General features: G+C 45.8%; 1 protein-coding gene and 1 long non-coding RNA gene across 26 annotated transcripts in view; one reads left to right on the top strand and one right to left on the bottom strand.

Moving 5' to 3' along the window:
* CREM (cAMP responsive element modulator) overlaps positions 1-21,769 on the top strand; it is a 52,396-nt gene extending 30,627 nt beyond the window's left edge. For 6 of the 25 annotated variants that reach the window (XM_032474073.1, XM_032474072.1, XM_032474077.1 and 3 more), the window contains 4 exons: positions 3,599-3,787; positions 13,851-13,886; positions 17,632-17,788; positions 20,966-21,769. In XM_032474073.1, coding sequence (XP_032329964.1) covers positions 3,599-3,787; positions 13,851-13,886; positions 17,632-17,788; positions 20,966-21,113 — 530 coding nt within the window. In that variant the 3' untranslated portion in view covers positions 21,114-21,769. Of the gene's footprint in view, positions 1-3,598; positions 3,788-9,051; positions 9,448-9,828; positions 10,090-13,850; positions 13,887-17,631; positions 17,789-20,589 lie in introns of those variants that run through there. The other 19 variants (XM_032474083.1, XM_032474086.1, XM_032474094.1 and 16 more) reach the window with 13 other exon arrangements.
* On the bottom strand, positions 4,974-23,368 carry LOC106730291. Its single transcript, XR_001366747.2, has 3 exons — positions 23,190-23,368; positions 18,799-18,802; positions 4,974-4,983 (listed from the first exon to the last, which is right to left on the bottom strand). It is a non-coding gene; the product is annotated as an uncharacterized LOC106730291 (long non-coding RNA).
* Between the last annotated feature and the right edge of the window lie 4,584 nt (positions 23,369-27,952).

Genomic DNA, 27,952 nt, shown 5'->3' with positions numbered 1-27,952 from the left:
ATCTTGGTTACATGGTGGACAGTAAGTTTGGTGAGAACATACTCGGCTTAACACTGATTTGAAATGAAATATCATGACTACATAGTAATGTATATAAAGACATTTATTTAACTACTAAAGCTAAGTAGAAAAACACTTAGTAAATTAACGAATTATACTCTCTAGACAAACTCTCTTTCAAGGTCATTGTGTTCAACATTCAGCCCGCGGTTACAGCCCAACCTGCTTAATTATGGAGTGTAGCTCAGCTGAGACATCGGGGTGGAGGTGGGGGGAGCTAGGGACGTCCCAGAGCAGCCAGGACAACAGGCCTTACCCTCCGCCCGGTACTGCTACACGCAGGTGACACATGAGCAGGCTTGAGCCAGTCAGCAACAGCGTTAAGGTAGAACTGAATTGATTATATAACCGAGCTGCTCAGTTTTAATGCAGTTTAGATGATTTCATCAAACTGTAATGCTACTGAGGAAAACAAGTATACGTAAAGTATAAAATGATAAACCACTCTTACTGCTGCTTAAGTCCTAATCAGTATTCACAGGCCAGTGTGGACTCTTCGTCAGGAACAGCGAAGTGGCTGAAGGTGTGAGCTTTGATGTCGCAGTTGCATGTGTCTGTCCAGGAGAGCATTAATAAAACCTCAGGCCCTGAAGTAAAATCAGAAGGAAGATGGAGGTTTTTTTTTTTTTTTTTTTTTTTTGTATTGGTCACTAATGGCCTTGATAGGGGCCAATCATTTTATTTAAAAATGATCAGCCAGACATGATATCTGAGATTTGTTTTGAAATACGCCAGACATAAGAGGGAGGGTATAGCTCAGTGACAGAGTGTGTGCCTAGCACGCATGAGATCCTGGGTTCAATCCTCAGCACCTCCATTAAAGATAAATAAATAAAAACCTAATTACCTCCAATAAAAAATTAATTAAAAAAAAAAGATATACTCCAGACACACACACACACAAACGATTTGGAATGAGTGGGCAGGGAAAGTAAATAACACAAAATTCTTTCACCTTTTCTGTTCACTAGAAAATTTTTATAAGTTAAAAAATAGTAATTAGCTAAAACAGGATATGACTAAATTCATTCTGTTAATTTCATTTTAGTTTTTCCTACCATTTATCTTGATGTGTGTTTACTGAAAACATATTAATGCTATCCTTGAATATTTTGTAACCTAATAAGTTTCCTCCTCAGATCTTTTGAATGCACACACATGCCCACAAAGCGTATTTCTGGTATCCTGAAACATTGGGAAATCTTGTTTCTTGTCAGTTGAGAGGCTTTGTATGGGAAGGCCCTCTGTTGTTGGATAACGCCAAAATCAAGAGCACCTCTGGTGTGAAAAATAAAAGCCAGATTAAAGGACAAGACTCATCAGAAGTGTTTCCCTCCTAGAGCCAGCTTGTGTGTGCGTGTGTGTGTGTGTGTATGTGGCTTTTGTTTTCCACATCTAATTATATAATGACCAGAAAATAAAATGATCAGAGGAACAGATTCTTGATAAATCAGTTTTACACAGTGTGAAAGCAAAGAAGTTTGGTTGGAACTATGGGGAAACACTGGGGGAAAAAAGACTGAAAAAGTATAAAAAGAAAAAAGAAAGGATCCTTGTCATCTACCTGTTTCATGGTTCTTATCCTTGGAAGCAACTGCTCTCACCTTAGATTTTTCACTAGTTCAAAAGCTTGATAATTGTGTTGTCAATATGGAAAATTCAGTTCTATAATTATAACTGGAAACCATACTTCATGGAACTCTTCTAGGCTCACAAGTGGCCTAAGTTGTTGTTATAGACTCTATCTTGAGGCGATGATTGCCCTTCATGCATCTTGTTTATTGAGTGCCTGCTGTTTGCTGGGCTTTGTGGTCACACTGCTTGGGTGTGTTCTTTCTAAAGTGCCATTTCTATGACGTCAGACTCTCAACTGAAAATATGCATTCACACAAATGATCACGTGTGAACCTCATTCATGTCCAGAGAGGAAGAGTGATTTAAAGCCCTCCTTTTTCAGACTGCTCTCAAATCCTCTTACTATTAAGGAGTAAGTCCTGAGACCCTTGGAATCTCTGGAGACTCCTGGTGAAAGCTTGTTTGTAAAATGTGCACAGAGTGTGAGACTCCAGGTGAGCCAGATAAATAAAGTGAGATCACTCCGAGTTTCTCAACCATAGCGCTGTTAACATTTGGTAACTGATTCTTCAGTTTCTGTCAATCGTATAGCAGCCTGTCAACGAACAGAACCAGACGGTGCCTCTGTGTCGAAATCTTAAAAAAAAAAAAAGTTAACCCATCTTTCTGTGTCAGCCTGAGAACCGCAGGTCAAAGAACTGAAGGTGTGTGGTGGTGGTTACTCTCTCCAGGATTCTCAGGTCAGGCGGTCACCTACGTGGTCCTTTGCTTAGATACCGTTACAGAGTTAGGGACTGACTCAAATGTTCAGGTGTGCTCTGGACACTGCTACAACACTCCTGTAAGGCACTGACATTGATTTATAGGCGCTGTGTTATTCTGATTATGTATTATTTTTATCTTCATTGTAAAGTCTAGTTAGCTAATTTATATGTAATTTTATTTCTTTTGTTAACGGAGGTGCTGGGAACTAAACCCAGGACCTCACGATGCTAAGCACACATTCCACCACTGAGCTATGCCCTCCCCGCTGTGATTTCCTTCTTTTTAACAAGGATAGCCCTTGGTTCCACTTAATCTCTAGTGTTTAAACTCAAACATGGCGTCATAATCTTTATGTTAAACTATGTACAATTCAGGTATTTTCAACAGTACTTACTTGTCCATTAGAGTGAAGTTTAAAAACGTAACGTTTGATCAATTATTCTTTTGAAACTTTCTGTTAATGTGTTAACTTTTAAATGTGGCTGGCAAGTCCCACTGTTTAAAAGGACGTCTGCTTCCTGTTTGTTGCCATTAGCTGTTCTTGTTCAAGACGCTTAGTAGAGGTAAATATTGTAGCACAAATTCTTTCAGTAGTTACCTTTTAAGGTTCTTTCCAACTTAATGTTTTGTATTTCAGGATTCTCCTGACATAGTCAAAGTGGTAACGGTTACAGTTTTATAGACTTGAGCTTTAAAGCCAACATGTATAATATATATTCCATTAGGAGATACTTTCTTTTGATGATAAATTAGACAAATGTTTGCTGAATGAAGGTACAAATTCATTGTAATTATAATGCTCAATGGAATTTAATGGGCCATTTCTTAAATGTTAGAAGAATGTTGTTTTTCTGTAACTAAAAATAGAGGAAAGAGTGGAGAAGATTAAGAGGCTCTCCCTGTCCACACCTCCACGCTTTCTCTTAAATATCTAGGTGGAGGGATGCCAGGGAGGAGGCAAATGCCATGAGTTCTGTTTCAAACAGTTCTGAGTGTAAGAGATTTTCAAGTGTCCAGAGCTCTTTCAGAGTATTATCCATGCGGGCGGGTCCCCTCATCAGCTCAGCACAGGGACCTGAGGGTAACCTGAGAATGAGAAGCTTTGGTAATAAATAGACCCAGAGTATATGCTTCCAATATGGGGTTATTAAAAACGAATCTTGAAATTCTCTAATATTTCTTTTCTTTTTCTGTTAAGTTGCTATAGCCCAAGGTGGAGCAATCCAGATTTCTACCCCAGGATCTGACGGTGTTCAGGGCCTGCAGGCATTAACAATGACAAACTCAGGAGCTCCTCCGCCAGGTGCTACAATCGTACAGTACGCAGCGCAGTCAGCTGATGGCACACAGCAGTTCTTTGTCCCAGGCAGCCAGGTGGTGGTTCAAGGTATATGTCATTTGTCTAATACGTTTAGCGTACCTGGGGGTTACGGTAGAATGCCATTCCCTGGAGGTTTCATAGTTTTCTGAAATACACAGGTAGATTTGAGGGGTAAGGGGACACTTAAAGGGGCTTGAAGAAGAAATATCTTAGTATATTAAACAACAAATTAAATAAATTATATAATTTCCAGCTTTTAGCAGGTTTTATTGGCTCTATAGAAAAGTTAAATTCAGGGTAGCGTAATGGAAAAAGGGAGTTGGAAACTTGAATGAATTTTAAATTAAGTAAATATTCTTCATTTGGGGGTTATAAACATTGTACTGAGTATGTTTTTAGTGCCTGGTCTAGGAAAATTTAAGTATCCTGTCCACGATGCACTGAATTTGGGTTTTTCCCCAGTTGTTGCACTCAAGTCTGCTTTCTAGACCTCTCATTTCAAAGCCAGTGCTGTTTTTCCTCTACACCATTCTTGGTATGTTTCAATTCTGAGGTTCTTCCTCTTATGGAAGCTGCGAGCAGTGAAATCAAACAGTTGGGATAGAGCCTTAAGCTTTTAGGATAACCTAAGATTTCAATTAAAACTGAGTTATACATTATTTTAATTTCATTCAGTCGTGCTCAGATAACCATATGTGTTCAGTACAGCTTTCAAAAACCATGCGTTTTAGTTTAATTATATTCCCCTCGGTTCACTTGCACTAATTTTAAGGGGAGTACTATCAGTTCTTTTAGTTTGAAAGTATCACAAGTATAGAAAACAGATTATAACTGATAAATCTCTTGATAATTAGCTTTACTCTTCGGTATTTGGGGGGCCAATATGGACTATAATATAAGTGTAGGAATAGCTAAAGTGGTGACATTTATGGACTAAAAAAAATCCTTTTTATTTTCCCAATACTTTAATGTTTTAAATATAAAATTAAAGCACCCGTTCTGTTTCCTCGATACTCAGGAACCCTGTATGTTTAAATGAATAATCATAAAGAAAGCACTTTTCTTGTATCTCTTTTATATGGGAAGTCCACTGAGAACGTGATACTTTAAGGAGGAGATTTTTTTAAATGTCTCATGTTTTGCATCGATAGTATATATAAGTTTGGTACTTTGGAGCTTTTCAGAACTCTTTTTCTTCTGTAAGTCACAAAGATGTTTTTCTGCATTGATTTTGCTGGCTTTATGGTTTTACCTTTCACATTCTGCCCTTAAGCCACCTCTGTGTGAGTGCTAGCTGGGAACCACGCTTATGTCTTCTCCATGTGTGGCGCCCGTGTTGCCTGCCCACCAGTCAGGCCTTTCCCCATGGATGTGGGGCGCCGCCCCTGTGCGTTGGGTCTTGCGCAGCCTGGGTTTCTTTCCTGCAGTCTGGTCTCTCTCGCTCTGCGTGCTGACACCACCTGGGTTTTCTGTCACAGAACAAGTGCCCTTTTTTTCTTTGAACTTTTTTTTTAGTGCTGTTTTAGCTTTTGTGAACTGTTGTTCTCTCACATGCATTTGGAATAAGTTTGAGTTTCCAAGTAATAATAATATAATAAAACCAAGGATGAGATTACATTTAATTTACAGATTAATTTAGGGAGAACTGAAGCCTTTTGTTTTGTTGAGGTGTGATTGACACATAACATTATATTAGCTTCAGGTGTATAGCATGGTGTGTCGACATTTGTGTAAGTCACAGTAAGTGGTCACCACAGTAGGTCTAGTTCACATCCTTGACCATATATAATTACAGATTATTTTTCATGTGATGAGGACGTCTAAGACCTACTCTCAGCACCTTGCAGATACGCAACCCAGTATCCTCACATCCCTGGGACTTAGTAATTTTATAACTGAAAGTTTGTACCTTTTGACCCCCTTCACCCATTTCCCCACCCCCACTGCCCACCTCTGGCAACCACCAGTCTGTGTTCTGTGTCTGAGTTTGGGTTTCTTTCTTTCTTTGTTTAGATTCCACATGTAAGTGAGATCATACAGCGTGTCTTTCTCTCACTGATTTCACTTGGCATGACGCTGCCCTGGGGGTCTGTCTAGATTGTCACAAACGGCAGAATTTCCTTTTTTTATAGCTGAATAAATTACATTGCGCTTGTATACATCTGCTTTACCTGGTCATCTGTCGATAGACAATTAGATCGCTTCCACGTCTGCGCTGTTGTGACTACTGCTGCAGTGCACGTGGGCGTGTGGAGGTCTTTCTGGGTTTGTGTTTTTATCTTCTTCAGATAAATAACCAGAAGTGGGGTTGCTGGATCATATCGTAATTCTGGTTTTAGTTTTCTGAAGACCCTCCATGCTGTTTTCCATAGCGGCTGCATGAATTTACGTTTCACCAGCAGAGCACAGACTGTCTTTCTTATTCAGACCGTAACTTCTTTGACCGGTTTAAAATGTTCTCCATAGGAGTCTGTCATACTCTGTATCCAGTTAGTTCTTGAATGCTTGATGGTTTTGTTGCTATGATGAGTGGTGGCTTTCTGTTACGTTTTCTAGTTGTTGCTGGAAAAATACTTTTTTTTAAAAGCTTGTCTTTTATCCATGAACCTTCCTGAACTCTAATTACATTTTTGGGGGGGTGGATAGTAATTAGGCTTATTTATGTTTGTATGTATTTATTTGATGGAGGCCCTAGGGATTGAACCTGGGGCCTCATGCATGCTGAGCATGCTCTCTGCCATTTGAGCTACACCCTCCCCTAATTACTTCTAATAATACGTGATTCTTTGTGAATCACCCTGTGATGCTGTGTGAATGTTTATGTCAAATACAAGATGTCTGCTTTTTCCCTTCCCGTCTTCATTCCTCCTTCCCTTGCCTTCCCTTTCCTTTTCCTTTTTCTCTTCTCTTCTTTCTTTTCTGCTTCTCCTTCTTTTTAAGATAATAATGGCCAGGAGTTTAGGTCCGTTCAGCAGCAGGGTCCATGGGGTCTTGCCCTCCTCTCTGCCCACTCTGCCCACCTCCCGGCGTGTCCTCCCCTTGAAAGGTCAGAGCAGTGTCTGGGAGCCTCAGTCCTCCTCTAGGTGGGTCCCTCTGCAGCATTTAGCGCTGTTGGCTTCTGCTGCCTTCACTTCCCTGGTGCTCTGTCTCTCTTCCAGTCTCCTCCACCCAGCTCCTGAGGGTGGTGGTGGCCCTCAGGGTTACATCCTGGGCCCCCTCCGCCTGGCCTGAGTGCCTGCCCTGGGTGACCTCTCCCTGCCCACACCTCTGATGCCTGAAGTCCAGAGCCTGCTTCCATCCCTTCTACCCCAGGTCTCCTTTTGTTCCCGTTTCAGGAGCCATCCACCCTGTTGCTTCAGCCAGAAACCTGGTGGTGCCTGTCACTCTCTCTCCTTGCTAAAGCACCGTCTCTTCACTGCTGTCCACCAGGCTCTCTCTTCGTCGCTCCCCGGGGTTCTGGGAACTACTACTGTGGCTTAAACCCGAAAGTCTCTGCCTCCAGCGTTTCCCTTTCTCCACTAGACTCTCCCTTCTGTGGTTAGGGGTGGTGCTTCTAAAATTCACGTGGTCGTGCCAGCCTCCCGCTTGGAGCTCTTGGTGAGTGCCTGTTACTTGTGAGCCACGGTCAGAACCCTTGGCAGAGCCCCCTCCTCTGCCTGATCCAGGCCATGCTGCCTGGCCTGGCCTCCTCCCTCTGCTGCTCCCTCTTTTGTGCTGCATTTCTGTCACTTCCTGTGACGGGAGAGGCCCCCTCTCCTCTCCGGGCCCTCACATATGGCCCTGGGCCCTGGCAGGAGCACTTCCCCAGAGGTGGGCACTGCTCAGGTGCCATATGGGCCAGCACTTCCCTCGGAAGCCCCCCCCCCCCCATCCAGGTCTGGCTCACAGGACCCCCTGCCGGCTCCTCCTGTGCCCACAGGGTCACTTCTGTTTGGACAGGGGTCTTTAGTCGTAGCACAGTCCCTGGCGTGATAAATGTTCAGTAACCTTTACTGAGCTAAAGCGAAGCACTCCTCTGGGAAAAGGCTACTAGTTCTGTGTGCTGATTAACCCAGTCTGTCTGGTCCAGGGGGTTTACTGAAACCTTACCAATGGCAGCAGTCGGCCACGCAGCCAACCTCCCTTCTTCCTTTCCTTCCTCCACCCTTTTTTTTTAACACTAATCTTTACTGAGCACCTAAGTGCCAATTTAAAGGAATGTTGAGATTAAAATCAACTTGAAATTTCTGGAATTTGAAATAAAGTTGACTCGTGTTCTTGGAACCAAGCCCTTAGGTGTGGCTGGGATGGAGAAAAGTCCTCCCTGGATTCTGGGTTGGGCCCCGGACTTTTTGACTTAGCCAGGGTGTCTTTAGTTTCTGTGCTCTGGAGAATGACTAGAAACACGGGTCCTCACGATGTTTCACCTGCTAAGCGTCCAAGTGTAAGGGCCCTGAGGTCTTACTAGAGGTGCTTACTCGAATAAGGCAGAAATGTGGTGGACTGCCCTTGCATTGATGTAAGGTCGGGTTGACTCGTACTTATCCAGGGAATGGGCTTTGTAAATGCACTGCTAAGGATAAAGGTCAGTGATACGGCCCTTACTTTGTGTGGTGGAGATGCGTGTCATTTCCCCCAGGGCTGTGGTTTGCCAGACGGTGGAACAGGCACCTGTCTTCTGTCTGACTTTGCAGTTGAATTGCTAGCTGTTCGTGTGCTGAACCCTTGTTAATTACCCACATGAAGTTGGACATGTTTTAAAAAACTGACAAATAGTAATTGTGATTTTTCAAAATCACAATATTCTTTTCAAGGATATTTAATTTAGTAAGCTAGTATATTAGACCTAGCCACATGAAATAGCTGTTTTTGTGGGTGAAAAAGTTTGAATAACAGCAAATTCATATGTTTTATTCTAATTTTTATGGAAAAATGCTATTTAGTACTTGCTACTTTGGCACAGTGAATTTTTAAAATTTAAGTATCTATTCCCTGCAAGTGAAATTAGCAAATTCTGTATCATCTTAGGAAAGGCTGGATTTTATGGTGTTGTAGCAAATAAAAATGTGTTTAGTGAACTAAGGTAGCTGGCTATTTCTTACTTGGTCGATTTAGAGTATTGGTGAACATTTAGAAGTGTCTGCTTCTGTGTTTCACAGTGTTTTTCTGGCTGATTGTCAGTTGTGTGTGTGTGCAGGGGGTGGTAACTAGGTTTATTTCTTTACTCCCTTTTTTTACTGGCGGTCCAGGGGCAGGACCTCGCGCGTGCTGATAAGCACGTACTCTGCCACTGAGCTCTGCCCTCCCCCTTCAGTTGTTAATCAGTAGTTTTCTGCTTCTATGAGTTATGAAAAATATGTAGGGTTTATAACCACTTTGGCTTCTTAGAAACCTTGGACAGAACAATGATAAAGCAGCAGCCCCTGTAACATGTCATTCTTCATGCTAAGGAGATTTTTTTTTTTTTTTTTTTTTTTGCCGGAGCCCAACTCAGCGGAATTTTATGTAAAAACGAGACACCAGAGCACTGAGCTGGTTCGTCACAGGAAGGGTTGCTAGGGTTTGGTTTCGGGGAGCCGGCCTGTGACAAAGGGCACTGACGGCAGCGCGGGGCCGGGGACGTCACGGTGACGCCAACGCCCCCTCGCCCTGCGCGCGCCGCTGGCCTGGAACACTCGGCGCCGGCGCGCGGTCCGGCGGCGCGGTGCGCGCGGGGCCCGTCATGGCCGTGACTGGGGACGACACAGGTGAGAGTTCCAGCGGGGAGTCAGATGCCGCGGATTTGGGTTGAAGTTTAGAAGAACGATGTAGGGACCGCTGGTGTTCGGGAAAGTGCTAACTTCTAGCAGCCGAGGAGGGAGAAGTTTCTTTACTCTGGAAGCGTGAGTGCCCGGCGCGGTTAGGGGGCCGGCGCGTTACTGCCCGGTGCCCGGTGCCCGCTGCCCGGTACGTGCTGCGCCGCTGACGGCGCGGACCGACCCTGGCCCCCTCCGCGCGTCTCGCCGCTGAAATCAGCTGTTGCTTCACCTGCAACCTGTTGCGGACCCAGCGCAGCTGCGCGGTAACGCACATTCTGCTCGACTCGTGAAAAAGGCAGCTTCCGATTCCCTTGCGGTGTCGGATCAGAGCTGCAGGACCGGCTGGACACCGGCGTCGGGGGGTTTGTGCGGCGGCCGCTCAGTCCTGGTCCAGAGGTGGCGTCACGGCCTTTCCTGGAACCGGCGCGGCGGGGGCTGGAAGTCAGCCGCGGGCAGCCGGGCGGACACTGACGTCAGCCGGTCACGCAGGGCCTGAGTCACCCTGCCCTCCCGGCCGCCCGGCCGCCCGCGCAGGTGGGGCCCCGGTGCGCCCCCACCGCCGCTCGGCCTCGCCCGGACCTGGGGCCGCAGGTAAGTGTGCGGCCCGAGCAGGTGCCGGGAAGCAGCGCCCGCTAGCGCCGGTAGGGGAGGTGCCGTCCCGCCCGCCCCCACCTACTCCCCCACCTACCCCCATCCCACCCCGCCCGCCCCCAACTACCCCCATCCCACCCACCCGCCCCCAACTACCCCCATTCCCCTACCCCACCTACCCCACCCCCTCACCTGCTCTCACCTGCCCCCGCCCGCCCCTGCCTGCTGCTCTCTCCAGGGGCCGTGCTTCCAGTTACAGGTAGTGCCTGTGACCGGGTTACTTGAAGTGGCCAGCCCAGTACTGAGCCGAGGTTGAATTCCCTCCCGAACCGCTTCTCTGCTCCTTAGCTGTTCCCTGAGGTCTCCCTTCTTGGATGGGAACATTCCATTGTCTTGAGCAAGAAAAGCCCTTGTTAGGTCGTTTTTACCAAAGAAGTTTTTGAGGTGCTATAGATTGCAGAAGCCCCCAAATAACAGATTTATTGTAAGATATAGGTGGGCTTAAACTAATCTCAAATACTGCATGTCACATGATTCTCAGGACCAAAAGGCGTTTTTGTGCCTATTTCTTTTCTAAAAATTATTAGTTGTTTCTTACATCTTTATTTAATAAACCTTCAGTTCCAATTCTCATGTCCAAACATGAGTGAGAGAATTGTAACAAAAAATAAAATTAAATGATTTGAAAAGGCACAGAATATATTTAAATATTAAATTTTAAAGTAAAAATTTACATAAAATTTTAAACTGTTGCTCATAAATAAGTGAACATTTTTACACATTTAATTTTACAGCGTGGACATGCCACCCTTGGAAAGATTTTTTCCAATTTCACCTGTAATGCCTATCCATTACAATTTAAATTTTCAAAATGCTGAAATTTTTAGATGTCAGACTTTTTTCACAAGACCTCATTGTGCTTCTGGAAATCATTATTTTTGGAAATCTGCTGAGTTCTCACAGAATCAATTCTATTTAAAGTGCTATTTGAAAATGAAAAGCAAATTTTATTTCCTCTTTTGGGGAGCCCAAAGAGCAAAGGATATGCAGGGGCTTTTGTGAAGGTGTGGGAGGGCAGCTTTGGGACCACCTTTGGCGCCTCAGTTCCAGGTACCCTCCCCCACTGTCCCCATCCCCTGTGTGGACTGGTGAACCGAGACTGAGCTGTGAGCTACATGTCTGGCTTGTAGACTTTGACCATGACCCACATTTTATCATGATGCAGTAGACCTCTGTGTGTATGTGTGTTTACATAAAACAAGCATATTTATATAAACCACGTTTCAAAAAGAGTGCTTATCCTTGACTGTATGTGAGGTACTCCTACTTTTCTGTTCTGTCCTTTTTTAAATGCTATTCTTGACCCATGAGATTGATTTGATCAACTATTCATGATCTACAACTTAGACTTTGAAAAACTGATCTAGACCAAAGTCAGTCTCCAAATAATGACTGGCCTGGAAAAGGCTTTCGGGGCATTTGCTTATATGACCATGGACTGGAATGGGGATGAAGATGTATAGTTTCTATTATTACAGAACTGATTGTGCTGGGTGTAGTTTAAGTGTTTACTAGACATTGGTTTTGGGCCTTATTCATAAACTGATTGTGTTTAGCAGCCTAATTGTAGTCTCCAAGCCTAGAAAACTCTTAATACAGTATATTGAGCCTGGATTTCTGAATTGCTAAAAAACAAATGTTACAACTTATTCAAAGCTGAAAACAGTATCTGGGTTGATACTTGATGCATAAGAATAATGATACATCCACCTTCGTGGAAGGAGGCTGCTGGAAAGGTTTTTGTTTGGAAATTTCATACAGAAGAATGGTTTGGGTCGGGTTGTGACAGCTTCTTGAAGTTCGCAGCAAATCTGGTTATGATCATGTTGGAAGTGAAAATGACAAGTCACTCGTCTACCTTAAGTTTCCATAAAACTCCAAACCTGTGTGGAGAGTACACGGACACTGCCTTTATGCTATTTCCTCACTAATTTTGAAAAAAACTTAATGAAATGTAATTGGGATAATTGTTTTACTTTGCCTGGTTTTATCTGCATATATGACTATATTGCCTAAAAAAATCATTATGATACTTTGCATTTATGCAAACTTTAAAAAATCACTTAATGTTGCAAAGAAACATAAGTACAAATGTGGTGAATGCTGTCAGAGAAGCTGTCAGGTGGATCCAGGTAAAAGGATTGGGACAGGCCACCTTTGGAAACCGTGTTTCCCCAAGAGGAGCAGTGCCCTCAGGTCAGTGAGATGCAGAGCTCTCACTGGTGCGCTCAGCACAGACTAGGGCGCACTCAGCGGAGAGCGGTCAGCGTGGGGAGGGACTTCTAGCTCCCAAAGTGAGCAAATGGTGAACCTGTTTGGATTTTCAGACTCCTCGTCTGGTTCTGTTCACACCACATTACAGTGCTACTCAGAACTCGCCTGACATCGGTAAATTCACGCTGCTGTTAGATGAGTTAGAGGATGTGCCGCACGCCGCTTATAAAGACACAAAGTGAAGTTAGCACCATGTTAAGGAGTCAAAATGCAAATCTGTGGAATATTTATTACTACTCTCATAGGACAGTTGAGCATATACTTGGTCTTATATAGAACTTTAAATTTCAATATTCTTAATTTATCACCTTTTATATAGACTTTTTTTTTTAACTTTTAAGAGTTTCACTGAATAAAACACTCAGGAAGGTCCCTTATGTGTAACTTAAAATAAAAAAATACGCGCTGGCTAGATTGCTTGTGGTCTGTGTGTTACAGTCTTTGTAACAAACTTGAAAATATTCAGTGGTTAAATAGTGAGATTTATGTAAGATTTAATCTTCCTGGAAAGAGTGGAGCACAGGAGGGCAGGTCTCTGCACGTGTGAGGCCCCAGGCGAGGACTGGCCTGATTTGGGCGTGAGCAGCACTGGTGTGGGAGGGACAACAGAGAACAGTGAAGGTGCCAGTCGTCTGCTGGAGGGAATGAAGCCCCGGCGTCCAGGTACCACCTCCAGGTCCCCTCCGTCACTCCTGACCTTAGTGCCTTTGGGGTCAGCGACACGTAGCGAAATGATACACGTGAAGGCAGGAGCTGCACGATGAAAGTGCGTCTGTTCTGCTGCCATGCTCAGTGCCACGGCAAGCTCAGGACAGACAGGCCCGTCCTGTCACCACCGGGGGTCTGATCATCGGTCACTGTGGAAGCTACCAAGATAGGTACGCATCCGGCTGGGTGTTTCCTTCCTTTCTTCCTTCCTTCTTTCCTTCCTTTCCTCAAAACAAACACCTCTGACTAGTGAGGTTTTCACTTTTCTTGTTACCAGTCTGATGAGATTGTATTGTTTGGTGATTTGAGAGCCTCCACCTTCCATGGTCTCTTTTAAATTACATACACTAAAAAGGATATTTTATAGTATCTTTTTGTAATTTATTCTCTAGGGATATAATAAACTCGAGTAGAAGTTTTGCAAGTTTTTAAAGAGGTGTATTAAGTTAAATAAGAAAAAAGAGCCACACATTTTAATCATTCTGTTAGAAGGGAAACTCCAGGGGAAAATATATTTATGGTTGCTATCTGCCTTTTAACTAATATACCGTGTAAGCATGATTTGGAACATTGTCTTTCAGAACTTAAGGAAGGGAAGAGGAGGGGAACTAACATTTGCTGGATGCCTACCATGTGCCAGGCACTGTGCTAGACACTTTGACATACTTTGCAGGGTCTTTTGTGAGTATTACATGAGATCATGTGTCCCCATTTTACAGATGAGGAAACTGAACTTGCCCCAAGTCACATGGCTGGTAAGTGGCAGAGCTGGACTAGAACCCAGACTCCAAATCTCATGCTTTTTCTGCTGTACTGTGTTTAAAGCTCGCAAACAGAGGTATGAAGTTCCTGACCAGAACTGAGCGTTCTAGGAGTTTTGTTTCCCGTGAAATGTTGATACTAAACCTAAAGCTTTTTTTTGTATGTCAGGAGTTAGATGGTAGGAAACACACTGTAATTAGAACTCCTCTGCTTCTAAAATGCCAGGTTAGATGACTGGTATCTAAGGGAAGACTTAAATAATGCCTTTAGCTGGGAGGGCGTGGCTCAGCGGTAGAGTGCAGGCTTAGCATACCCACGGTCCTGGCTTCAGTCCCCAGAACCCCCTCTAAAAATAAATACATAAGTAAACCTAATTACCAACCCCCCACAAAATTAAAAAAATTTAAGAAAAAAGAAGTAAGAAAGGCCAGTTTGAATAAATACATGGCAGCTTCCAGAGCTTTCCATGTCTTAGTGTTAAAGACTTAGCTATAATAATAAGAGCTAATTATAGTCCATAATAATAATAATACCACTCAGTTTAAACATTCTAAATGACAGTGGGCTTTTGCAAAACCTTGGGCAGTTCTGGATTTACTTTGTGGGGCACAAGTAGTCTCGCCAAGCACCCGTCATGTGCCAAGGACCGCACTGGGTCCTGGGGTACCAGGCAGGGAAGATGCCCCTGACGTGTGTTTAAAGTTGGCTGCCTTAGAGTAAAATGAGTACATACATCTCTCTCTCTTTTCTTTCTTCAATCATGAGTTTAAAGCCCCCAATGATGACCCATTTATTTTCGGAAACAATTTACACAATGAAATTCTAAAATAAGTAATTTGGACACTTTCAGCACTTGGAACAGGAACTGGCCTTTGTAGGGGGACAGGGAGCAGACTCTGTCGTCAGAGAATGTAGTGTGGTGCCCAGGACTGTGAGCCTCCACCCCTGAGTCCATGACATTGGAAACTGAAGCAAAGATAAAAACTACCTTGTGACATGTTTCAAAAACAAAACTTTGACATTTGGATTTCCTCAAAACAGGAGATTCTCTTTGCTCTTATCTTACTAACACGCACTAACACGACCACGTTGAGTATGTGGGGTCTGCCATAGATGCTCATTCAGGGACCGTCAGAAGTGTGCCATCTTACAGGTTCTTTGGGATGTTACTGAAATTATACTAATGTATACTAATTCCCATTTCTGGTTTGAACTTATGAGCTGCAATCTGATTTTTGTTGAAGGAGATAAAATGATTATGTACTATGTCCGGAAAATTATAATTAAAACCCAATTTGTTAGCTAATATCCTGGAACTGATAAATTCAGACGTATCATTTTCTTCCAAGTTCTCATTTTAAAGTGATGTTTTTTTCCCCGAGCTGCTGCTCAGAATGTTTTAAGAATTCTCCTTTTGAAACTGCAGAAATCCTTCAGGGTTTGGTCCTTGGAGAGTTTTTCAGCTTTTGGAAATGGGCGAAAGTTTAGAATCATTTCTGGTTTTAAGACCAGGGAATGAACTCCATTTGCCTTTCTGGGCATTTCATTGTCCCTCTGTGAGCAGAGTTTGGCGTCCCTGCTGCCTGCAGACGTCAGCATGGTGACACACGGGTGAACACACGGGGACTTCTTATTCGTCACTGCCATCGTTCCAGTTTTAGAAAGTCTCGTCTCTCCAGCTGTTCATTGTTTAACCCTCATTGTCCCCTAACTGCCTTCTCTGGAGGTGAGGAAAGAGAAGAGGACAGAACTCTATTGTTCTGAGCATCGTTCTGTCTCCTCTGACAAGACGATTAAAATATTTTAACAAATCTTTAAGGGGGTGTTGGTATCTCAGAGGTAGAGCATGTGCTCAGCATGCACAAGGTCCTGGGTTCAATCCCCAGTCCCTCCATTAAAAAACTTTAGTAAGTTAACAATTGATAACTGATTTTTAAAGTGATCTTAAGTATTTCCAAATATTTCTAAATTTCCTATGACATATAATGAGACATCTGTGTATATAGCATTTTAAATAGTCACAAAAACAAATTTTGGATTTTTTCCAAATTTATTCATAGAGTTTTTGGTGGTGATCATTGCATCCATCAGTTACTATTTATCACCATTGTTTATTAAATTAGATGTAGAAGGAAGAATCTTATAAATGATATTTTAAAAAAATCGTATGAAGACCTGTAGTGATATTCACCCAAAGCCCTATTTTTATTCTTTTACCTAATTCTTGAGCCCTAGAGGGAAAAAAACTGGCATTTACCCCAAAGAAGCACATAGATCAATTTTTGACTAACCTTTTAAACTGCTTGGTTGTTTTCAGTGATAATAAATAATTCCATTTAAGTGAAAAAGTCTTTGTCTCCTTTTTGGGTAAAATTTCAGTTCTTACTCAGTGGGTATAATACATTTTAATGAAATATGGCAGTGATATATTTCATGTTTCAGTTGGCATTAGGTTCAGGACCAATTTTTATAGGATTTGATCATTTAAAAAAATCTTTTCCTTGCATTTAGCTTTGAGAGAGCATGCATTTTGTAATATCAGAGTGTCTAATCTGGACCATACATCCTCCAAGCTGAAACACTGGTGGTGGCAACATGTTTAACTGCTAAATCCATCTGTCCTTTCTAGGAAGCTATGTTTATGGCAATAGATAGACAGATTTTGAAATTAAATTAGGACACTTTGAGGACTTAAATTTAGTATTCAATCTGAATACTAAATAAATATAAAATCTGTCATTTAACTATTACTATACTATAATTAGAAAGTGTGTTGTAAAAAATGAATACTTAGAAATGTATTATTATCCCAACAAACCTAAGAAAGACAAAAATTATCATTCCCCAGAGAAACCAGTTTTAAGGAGAGCTTTCCAGTTTCTTACTTTGTTTTCGTTTTTAAGTTGAAAATACAGTAAGCTAGTATCTTCCTTCCAGTACGTCAGTCATCTTCTGTTAATAAAACTTGCACTTAAAGAGACTCAGTGCTGCTTCAGGCATGATGTGGGGTTTAGGAAAATCTCTTACCTGGGACACTCAGGAGATGGAGATGTTCTGCTTCATTAAAATTTCTGCAGTGACGTGCTAGGGCCAGTTCCCACTGGTTTGCTGGAGCCAATGAGTAAATTTTCAGGGTTTTTATGAACCTGTTGCAAAAACAGCCATTATTAAAAATTAAATATATATGAATACTTTTATTTTAACAAATAAATTGCATTAAAAACATTAATACTCAAAACTCCCTATTTCTGATAATTTTCTCTCTGCCCTTGAGGTTGCTTACGCCCACTGTATCTGCACAGTGTGCTACTTCTGTGTATGTCCCTCCAGCTCTCCACTCGGTGAAGTCATGCTGGTAGCTTGGCCACGATCGGACTGTTAACGTCATGGGACTCGATAAACACTGCAGATCAGGGCTTCCTCCCCGTGAGAGCTGGTGGTTATGCACTTGGCAGCACACCACTGGTTTTCAGGCTAAATGAATTATCAGTTGTAAAGCCTTTGATGAAAACCTTTCTAAAATGCGTTAGGGCATTTTTCTGTTACATGCATGGGGAGGCGAGGTGTCACTGTCCCGAGTGCGGCAGGAGATCTCTGATGCCTAAGGTTTCCATGACGTTCAGAACTGTTGTCTTAAACATCAGCCAGACACTCTTACGAGTGAAAAGACATGAGTTTTATATAAGCTACCAAGTCAAACATGGTTTATATAACTTGTGACATTTCGTTTTGTTGCAGCCGCCACTGGTGACATGCCTACTTACCAGATCCGGGCCCCAGCTACGGCTCTGCCTCAGGGTGTGGTGATGGCTGCATCTCCGGGAAGCCTGCACAGCCCCCAGCAGCTCGCAGAGGAGGCCACACGCAAACGAGAGCTGAGGCTGATGAAAAACAGGTGAGACGCTCCATCGGCAGCAGGCAGCATGTGGGCAGCTGGGGGGCTTCTTAAAGATCACTTTTCCGGAACCGTTGTGCCCAGGTTATGTGTTGTGTGGCATTTCATGTGGGCTTGTGCTCTGCATGTGCTGATGTTCTTCTGGTCAGAGTCCCTGCCAGGAAACCATCTCGGCTGCAGGAGGCGCACTGCTGTGTGTTTTCTGGTAGTGTCTAACAGATACATTAAATTTTGTTAATAATAATGGAAAGACACTATAAAGATTCATTTTTACTTGGTATTTACTTTGTGAAGTGGGTGATAATCTTTTAGCTGCTTTATAAGCAAAATAACTTTGAGTGTGAGTGCAGAGTTTTCTGTCTCTTACATGTGGCTTCCTTTTATCTATTCTGTAACTTTGTTTTTTCTTTATTACGCTGAAACACAAATTTATTCTGGAAAATTCTGGCTGAGCACAAGTACACAGCAAGAGAGAGAATTAAACTCATGGCCAGCCCGCCATGTGGAGACGCCTCCTGGTACCAGCACTTGCCCTGCCTGTCTCACATGTCCCTGCACATTTCATTGGCTGGAATGAGCTAAGAGACTCCCTAGCCATGAGGGACCCCGGGTTTCAGTTTCAGAGCCAGCCGAGAGGACGAGCGAGCAGCAGATGCTAAGTGTCACTGGGTTGCTCAGGGTCTGCTGAGTGAGTGCGCAGCGCTTGTCTCTGCCGTTCCTTTAACTCGCAGTGACTCTCGCAGGAGCACAGGTCTGCTCTTCTTAGTTGACAGGTGAGGAACTGAGGTTCAGAGAGGGTCAGTAGTGAGCTGGTTAAGGTCACACAGCGCGAGCTGCAGTCAGGCCGTCTTCACCCAGGGCCCATCCCCTGCACCAGCGCAGTCACCTCCAGGAGGCTCCAGCTTCATGGAGAGTGCAGGCCTCCCTTGTCAACATGACGGGCCTCCTGTCCACTCTCTCTGAGGAGAGAGTGAACACATTGGCAGCAGTCATAATGGAGATTTTGTGACATTTCTACCAACCCAGCGACAGCTTTTATTTCAACAGCCATTTTTAAAAATGCACTCCACTTTGCCATGTGTTCCCCTCCATGTGAGGATGTGTCCAGACGAACACAAGGCCTGAAAACGGAGCTATTAATAGAAGAAACAGGTGTTTTCCATAGCTGAGACCTCCTTAGGAATGTACCACCTCCTGGTGTGACCGTCCAAAGCTTTGTGCTTGGAACATTCTGATTCTGGTAACACACGTGCAGCGTGAGACACGCAGCGTGGATGTGCACAGTAAACGGTGCACCTGGTGCCCGCAGCGCTGCGGTTAGATGCTTACACTTTCATTTAACGGCAACTTGTTCTGTAAAATGACTGTTTTCCTTCCAGATCTAGGATTTAATATAATGATTAAGTCATGAGAACCTTGGTATTCAGAACTGTATTTTAGTTTCTTTGTGGAGGAGTTGAATTATGTTTCCAAACTGGCAAAAGTATAAGTGTGCTTGGATTTATGGTGGACTTTGCCCTGGGAGTCACTGAGATGAGATGAATCTGATTTATCAGACTCAGGTCACTTTCACACTGTTAATTTTTCTGTTCACCAGTTGCGTAGTCGGAGAGCCCTGGGGGGGGGGGGTCCCCAGGGTGACAGCACTGTTCTTGGCTGGCAAGTTAGGCTTGATCTTTTCCTGTAGTTCACGGGGATTTCAAGGTCTCCCCTCTGCTGACAGAGGGGACTTCCCACAGAGAAAACAGATAACCAGCCGTGAGCGTCAGCATCCTAAAAATAAAACAAAGCTGTCCCAGTGTGCTGCACGTGTCGCTCCGGGTTCGGAGTAGCTGCACTGCCAGCTGGCATTGTAGGACCCGGCACTGAGCTGAGAGCACAGGCTTTGTTTGTGTGTCTCAGTTACCTGCTTCAATGTGACAGGCACCCCAAAGGCAGTTAATCTCAAATGAATACTCCAAAGCTGTTTTCAGGGGGTACATTCTACAGAGGAGTCAGCAATGTAGTTGCCACCCCCTGCCCCCAGGAGGAGAGAGCGAATGCTGGCTGCATCCCGCCGTCTGTGGCGGGATGTGCGCGGCAGCGACGAGCTGTCCAGCTGTTTGTTTGTGTTGCTTTCGCTGCTGGTCGGTCTGTCCCCGGGCGTCTGCGGGGCTTGGTCCTTTCCAGCGTTTGGGCCACCGTGTCCTCGCGTCTGAGCTGCTGAGCGCGCGCTCGGTGCTCCCCCCACCACCCCCCTGGCTTCGGAGGCAGAGCCCTGCGTCCTGGTCTGAACGTGCGTGGTCTGCCTGTCGGCCTCCTAGTGCTGGTGTCCCCCAGCTCACAGCCTGGCCTGCGGTCAGGACTGATCCCGCTTGTTGTGCCGAGGCTGAGCCTTGGGAGAATGGAATCCCCAATCCTGACTGTTAAGGTTCCTGAGGTTTAACCCTTTCCCTCGTTTTTGATCAAATAACATAACTCACGGTGATATCTCTGGGGCTCCGGGTGGACAGAAGTAGCTGAGAGAATTGAAAAGATCCGTGAACACTTTTGTAGAAATTCCACGTGGGAATGAAGCCCTGCTGTTTTGGCCACTGAAGCCCGTTGTGGCCACTGTGATCCCGGGACGTGAGCCCAAGGACGCAGGCTTCACGCCGGGCCTCAGGGTGACCCACGGAGAGCTTGGCTGCCGCTGTCCCAGGGCCCCACGCAGACCTTACTGGGGAGGCCTGCCAGGCGGTTGAGTTTGGGGGGCAGACGCGGAGGAGCTCTGGATTGTGCTGGGAGGTGCCCTGTAGTCACCTGCCTTGTGTTGGTTCCAGGGAGGCTGCCCGGGAGTGTCGCAGGAAGAAGAAGGAATATGTCAAATGTCTTGAAAACCGTGTGGCGGTGCTTGAAAACCAAAACAAGACTCTGATTGAGGAACTCAAGGCCCTCAAAGATCTTTATTGCCATAAAGCAGAGTAACTGTCTTTGACTTGGACCTTGTTTGCTCTGAACTACTAGCTGCCATGTGGACTTGGGAGAGGGAAGCTTGTGACCCTCCAGAGCCCAGTGCGGCTTAGTGTTGGAAGCGGAACGGGGTGTTGGTCCACGTTGTGGAAGGCCACCACGGCCACTTCACCAGGCTTGCTTCCGCGTCGTTGCTGCATGCCAAAAATATTTTCCCTTTGCCCTTTCGCTTCTGCTTTCTTTCAGGGAAGCCGCTAAAGAGTGTCGACGTCGGAAGAAAGAATACGTCAAGTGTCTGGAGAGCCGCGTCGCGGTGCTGGAGGTCCAGAACAAGAAGCTCATAGAGGAACTGGAGACCTTGAAAGACATCTGCTCTCCTAAGACAGACGTGTAGAAATATTTAACTATGGACTGATGACAGCGTGTACAGTTGCTTTTGAAGGCAATACAATATACAGCCGGCAAGAACGATGGCTTTTCTCCTTTGTATCATTCATCGGATTTTCTAATCTCTAACATTCCCAAACTGCTTCACTGTACGTAGTTAACTCTTAGCTGTAACTTCAATTTTTTAAAAGAGACAAACTAAAAAAAAAAAAAAAAAAAAAGTACGTAACAGATCCTTAAGGTGCGGTATTTGTAGGACTTGTTGCCACATATTTGTAGCTCCCAATCTCTGGGTCAGGAATAGTGTCTTATGCAATAAATTTTGTGCAGGTCTTTAAAAATCACTTTAGGGAAGGATGATCACAGATGACGCATCCAGCAGTACAATAAAAGGAAACCACTGAAAATACCTCAGGAGAAACAGAACGCACCCAAGGATACGCCTGTGTGAAAGTAATGCCGAGGAATTTACGGCACCTGCAGATTTTTATGTTAGTTGCTTTGTAAAGAAGATACTGTGTTGCTGCCCTTGAGCACCGCAGCTGAAGGGAGTTCTTAACAGAACCGTGCTGGTTACACTTTGTAGTGTTTGCTGCTCATTTATCTATCTGAACAGTTCCTATAGTTTTGACTCTGTTGTGTTACATAAAAGATCTCACATAAGTTTCTGAGTTTTTAGTGTCGCTTGGATGTTCCGTGATGAGAGGTAACACAAATGTTAACATCTGGACTGAGTCGCGAGCTGAGGTAGGACTGTGCGCGCCTTCGGGGGTCCCTGGCCATCCCGGCAGTGGGCCCGGGCTCTGCAGGGCTCGTCCCGCCACCTCGTCTGGCCCGGTGTTTGCCGAGAAGAGCGGCTGCCGGAGGTCAGCCAGACGGGGCCGTCAGCTTGGAGATCTGACTAACAACCATAGGAGTGTTCAAGTAAAAACAAAAACAACCCAAGATTGTATTTCCCGTTTCCGAACAGCCTGCAGGCTCCGTTAGCTCAGGTATGTGTAAGTTAGCACATCTGGATGCAGCTGCATTGAGTTATTCCTGGCAGCCCGTTTCAGCTGCTTTCATAATAAAAAGCTTCAGGGTGTAAGCCTGCGGCCCTGCCGGTGAGAGGCTCCGGCACCTTCGTGCGTGAATCTGCTCGGCGCCCCCGAGTGCGGGATCTCCGCTGACTCCTGACCCTGTGTCGGCCGTGGAGCTGGTCCCTGTGGATGAGGGCCAGACCTGGGGGGCCTCCCACGCCCTCCTCCTCCTCTCACCTGTAACCCCTGCCATGCAGGGCTCTCTTTAGAAGCACTCCTCCATCAGGGTCTGGGCTTTGAAGTCTTTCATCTCAGCTTTTGCCCTGTTTCCCACAGAGAAGAGAGACGAAAGGCCAGCAAGAAAGGAGGGAAGGAACCCCAAGTTTCAGGTGAAGGAAGAGGGTGCCTCGAACTCACATTCATTCACTGACTCGTCCTCTCCTGCAGCTGAGCAGCTGGGCAGTCAGTGGCTGCGGCATGCGCACCTGGGGTGTGGACGCAGAGGGAGACACCTGCCAGCAGACAGGACGCACCTGAGGCGAGGTGGTCAGCGCTGGGGGCCGGCTGCAGGAGGCTGGGCTGGGGCAGGTGTCTGGACGGGGTGCAGAGCCTATGCGCTTCCAAGGAGCTTGAGGCCTGGAGTTGGGAGGGGGAGCGGAATTAGGACCCACCCGGGTTGCTTTAGTTTAAAGGACAGAGTGTGTGCACGTGCGTGTTCCTTGCTCTAAGGAGGTGGTTGTTTCCAGGAAGGAGATTCCATCTGATTACTGGGGCCCCTTCTCCCTGGCGATGTGACACTAAGGAGCAGGGCGGAGGAGGGGGTGACGCAGCCGGACTCTCGGCCTCTGCTCCCGTGTGACCGGGCCCCTGGCCCTCCTGCCTGGCTGCAGCTCCTCTTGTGCGGTTTGCAGGGCAGGGAGGGTGTGCACAGAAGACCCCGGCAGCCCACTCCCCCAGCCTCACCAGCCAGACTTGCATGTGGTCCCCTCCCGGTCGTCAAAGGTGGCCGGGAGGAGAGGGGATGAGAGCTCTGGTTTCTGGTGCGGAGCCAAATAAATTTTTACTTTAACACTTTCATTGTGGTCTGGTTCCTGTACAATAAAGTACACATATTTCAGATGCACACTTTGATGAATTTTGATAGATCTGTACACCCCTGAAACCACCAGCACAATCAAGATACCTAACATTTCCATCACTCCCCAAGAGGTGCAAATTTCAAATTCCCAGTTTATCCCTTCCCACCCCTTTCCCCGCTGGTAGCCAAAAGTTTGTTCTCTGTCTGTGAGTCTGTCTCTGTTTTGTAGATAAGTTCATTTGTGTCCTTTTTTTCAGATTCCACATATAAGCAATATCATATGGTATTTATCTTTCTCTTTCTGGCTCACTGCACTTAGAATGACGATCTCCAGGTCCAGCAACATGCTGCATATGGCGTCATTTTATTCTTTTTTATGGCTGAGTAGTATTCCATCGTATAAATACACCACAGCTTCTTTATCCAGTCACCTGTTGATGGACATTTAGGTTGCTTCCATGTCTTGGCTGTTGTAAATAGTGCTGCTGTGAATAGCCGTGGTGTTTTATTCTTTTTTTTTTTCTCCACCCTCAGTATTTTAAAAAGCTCTTGAGGGCTGGGGTCAGAGCAGTTTCTTACTGTTTACAGCATTGTAAAGCAACTATACTTCAACTTTAAAAAATTTAAAAAACCACCACTAGGGCTAGGCTCCATCTCCTTGTTAACTGGAAGGGGGGGCATGGAGACGGGGAGAGTGGCCGGTGCTTCTGAGGTGCAGCGGGACTGAGAAATGGGGGCCACACGGAGCGAAGTCCCTGCCCACATACTGGCCAAGTCCTCGACATGCAGGTGAGCACCAGGGTCCCACAGGGAGGGTAAAGGGGAAGGTTGAGGATCTTATTTGCTAAAAATATATATATTCTCTTAATTTCAGTCATTTCCCCCTAAATCTTCTAAGAAAAGTGACTGTGTTTTAAAAGGGGTTTTAAAGAATACTAGAACCTTCTAAAGTCTGTGAACTGACCACCAGAGGGATACAGATTGACAAAGAAATAAATGACCTCCCTCCTGGGCTGAGCAGTCTTAACCCACAGGTCCAAGATGAGCCCTGTGTGGGAATCACTGGTCTGAAAGTGGCTTTTAAAACAATTCCTCGAGATAACAATCAGCACATTCAATGTCTAAAAAAGGCAGCAAACAACGTAGTTTTCAACAAGAGAAGCCTTCATACTAAGCCTTTCCTATTGGCTGTGGATGGAGAGCAGGTGCAACCCCAGGACAGAACACACTGAACCTAGAACTGCAGGCCAGAACCGAGTGTGACAGCTGACCTAGTGCGTCTGGGAAAGGCTCTGGGAAGACGGCGTCAGAAATCCGTAGGCTCTCTGCTCCCCACCCACGGGACGCCCCCTCCCCAGAGCTCTCGGACTGGGCGGCGGGGGAACCAGCCAGGGCAGCCCCCTCCAGCCACTGCTTCCTCTTCCCAGGCCACGAGAAGGGACTTTTCTCTTTTCCTTTCCTGTTTCAAGGGACTCCCTTACACTCTGGCCTAAAGTAAAATTGTGTTTTACATTTTTCAAAAGCTCATCAGTGTGAAAGTTTATGCCCTTGTCATTCACAATCTACGAGCCAGCCTGATTTGCCCCTGGAAATACAAAGACAGTGCATTCGGAATTGAGAAAGTGCCGTCTCTTTGAAAGCCTGTTTTGCAAGTTTGTGATCTTAAAAATTCTCAGAAGCAAAGACTAGACTGAAAAAACGTAACGTTTTCTCTTTGCCTTCCTTCCGCAAGAATTATCATCCTGCCTGAGACAGACGGACACCGCCAACAGAGTGGGGAGGTCTTGTTCCAGGTGCTGGGAGAACATCCCATCACGTATCTAAAGACAATACCAATTACGATTAGTCAGCCTGCAGTCAGCCCAGCTTCACCGATACTTCTAACGCCTGACGTCTGAGCGGTCGTTATTAAGACCCAAGCAAACAGTTCCCAATCTCTTGCACACACCTTCTCCAGTAGGGTGTTCCAATCTCCCTACTTGGAGGCATCTGCTGGGGCCACTCCAACCCTCCACAGACATTAGAAGCAAATGTTTTCCATTTCTCAGTGACTGACGTGAGTACAATAACGAGTCTAAACGTCTAAAGAATCATTCCAGAACAATTTTTCAAACGATCCCAAAACTGTACTAGCAGAACTAGCTGATGTGGGGGGTGGGGCACGTGGTGCCTGCGCACCTGCTGGACGGCTGGGTGGTGCCCTGACATCGGGTGAGAGAGGCTGTGGGGGTGAGGACGCCCTGGGCTGGTCACCCGGTGCTGGAACACTTACGTCTTGGCAGTTACTAGGTGCTGTAAAAGGCTGAACAGCAATTTGAAATGACACAGTAAACACCAGTGGGAGAAAACAGGGACCAATGAAGAGAGAAAAGCAGAGCCCTCCCTCTGCTTTGCTGTAGTCAGGGAACCAGTCACGGTCACCTGTGTCCCGGTGGAGACACAAAGGTGGGCAGAGGATTGGGAAGGCTTTGAACAGAGCAGAAAGGGAAGCTTCCAGGTGCGCCCGACCGGAGGCTGTGGCAGGGCAGGCCGGGGTGGACCAACCCGAGTCCAGCACCCAGCGTGACAGGTTGGGGTGCATTTTGGCTTTGTCTGGTTGGTCCTAAGGTGGAAGCAGGGACAAAAATCAGGAAAGGCTGTCATTTATTAATCAAGTCCTGGCCGTTTGGGGCCAGCTGTTACTTTGTACAGAAGTTAGTTTAGCCTCCTGGCTTGTTGCTAGAGCTGGTGGGCTTCCTGGGCTGGTGACTAGGCGGGGCTGCTCCCCTGGGCAGGTGGCTGCAGCTTATGGGTCCGAGCCCTATTTTTATGGATGGTCTGGCCGTTGTCTGTGTGCACATTCAGTCTCTCACATCCCATTCCTTACTCTATATAACAGAAAGGAAAACTAAACAGACATACCCAAAAGATGTTACTGATAAATTTTTTGATCATTGTGCTCTTTTAGAATTAAGATATTTAAATTTCAAATATATTCTTCAGACGGGTCAGGTGCAGACATTCTGTGTAAATCACTTGTTTTATGAAAGCCTACAATCAGGCGCCTCAGTAGGTGGACTGCAAAGGCGTGTGTGTTTATGTGCTGTGCTCTGGAACGTCAGCTCTGCGAGGCACCTCAGCCCTGGCGTCAACAGGCCTGATACGCAGTAGGCACGAGAGAGGTATTTACTGAATGAATTAATGCTTATAGCTCTTTTTTAAAAAAATTATTTTTAACTGTGGTAAAATACATACGACATGAAGTTTACCGTTTTAGCCATTTTTAGGTGTACACTTGAGTGGTGGTAAGTACATTCACTTGGTTGTGTAATCATCTCCAGAACTCTTTTCATCTTGCAAAACTGAAACTCTACCCATTAAACACCAATTCCCCATTGGCCCCTCTCCCCAACCTGGCTCTGAGTGTGATTTCTCATATCAGCGGAATCATAGTCTTTGTCCTTTTGTGATGGACTTATTTCACATGGTATAAATCCTCAAGGCTCATTCATGTTGTAGCACGTGTCAGAATTTTCTCTCTTCCTTTTTTTGGTAAATTTTAATGTACTTCTAAATTATTTTAATGGCAGAATTGGGACTGAACCAGGACCTCGTGCATGCTAAGCATGCATGCTACCGCTGAGCTGTACCCTCCCCCTTCCTTTTTTTTAAACCTTCCCCCACCTACCCCTCCCACACCAACTCAGGAAGGATCAGTCTGAGAACAGTGAACTCACAGCAGCGCCCTTGTTTTCTCTCCGCTCATTTTTGGCATTTGGAAATGGCCACCCCTCCAAGCCTCATCTCCCTCGTCAGTAAAACAGCGTTGTAGGGTGTTCATTGCACACGTGCGCTGATCTGTCCTGCCCCATGAGCCAGGCTGAGGGCTAAGCCCGCCTGATGGGCCTTTTGAGCTTCCCCCCAACCCTGTCTCCGTCCCTCAATGCCCTTCCCTCCTCTTCCGACCCTCCCGGAGCGGAGGGCCCAGGGTGCGGGTGGGTCATGACACACACAGGTCAGGGCCGGGATGAGAGTGACCCAGAGGAAGAAAACCCACTCCATCCAGGACAACGTAGGGATTCTGGGGGAAATCCTGCCTTTTTAAGGCTGAACGATACTCCCCTGTGTGTACACACCATGGTTCGTTTATCTGTTGGTGGCCCCCAGGTTGCTCCCACTTTTTGACTGCTGTGAGTAGGACGGCTGAGAACAGGAGCTCACAAAAGCCTCCGAGACCCTGCCTTCTCTTCTTCCGGGTATCCGCCCGAAAGTGGGGCTGCTGCACCAGACGCCTCTTTCCACTCCGGGGGCCCCCGCGCTAGTTTCCACGGCGGCCGTGCCATCACGGGCCCGTGGCAGCGCTGCACAGGTGGCTCCCGACTCCGGAGCCGGACGCCTGGGTGCTGGTCCGGGGCAGGGAGCAGCGGTGACTCGGGATGGGTGAGCAGGTGACAGAGCGTGGAGTCACCCAGGAACCTAACGCTGCCTGACGGGAACCCCAAGACGCAAAGCTCGTGCGGGGTTATTGCAATGTTCGGTCATGGGTGCTCTCATGGTGCTCCGGGACAGAAGGGAAATGGGAAATTGTGTTTGCTTCCCACTGTGTAAGGAGGCAGGCATCTGTGTGTGCTTTAGAAAAACATCCACTGATAACTATGTAGTACTGAAGTGTTCAATTTTATTATAATTTCCAAAACTAAGAGTTCCATCAAAAATAGTGACATTTTTCAAAGGGCTGGTCTTTGTGTGTATGTGTGTGTGCCTTTTAAA

This window comes from Camelus ferus, chromosome 35 (assembly GCF_009834535.1).
Source record: "Camelus ferus isolate YT-003-E chromosome 35, BCGSAC_Cfer_1.0, whole genome shotgun sequence".
NCBI lineage: Eukaryota > Metazoa > Chordata > Mammalia > Artiodactyla > Camelidae > Camelus > Camelus ferus.
This window is presented reverse-complemented; position numbering and strand designations above follow the sequence as displayed.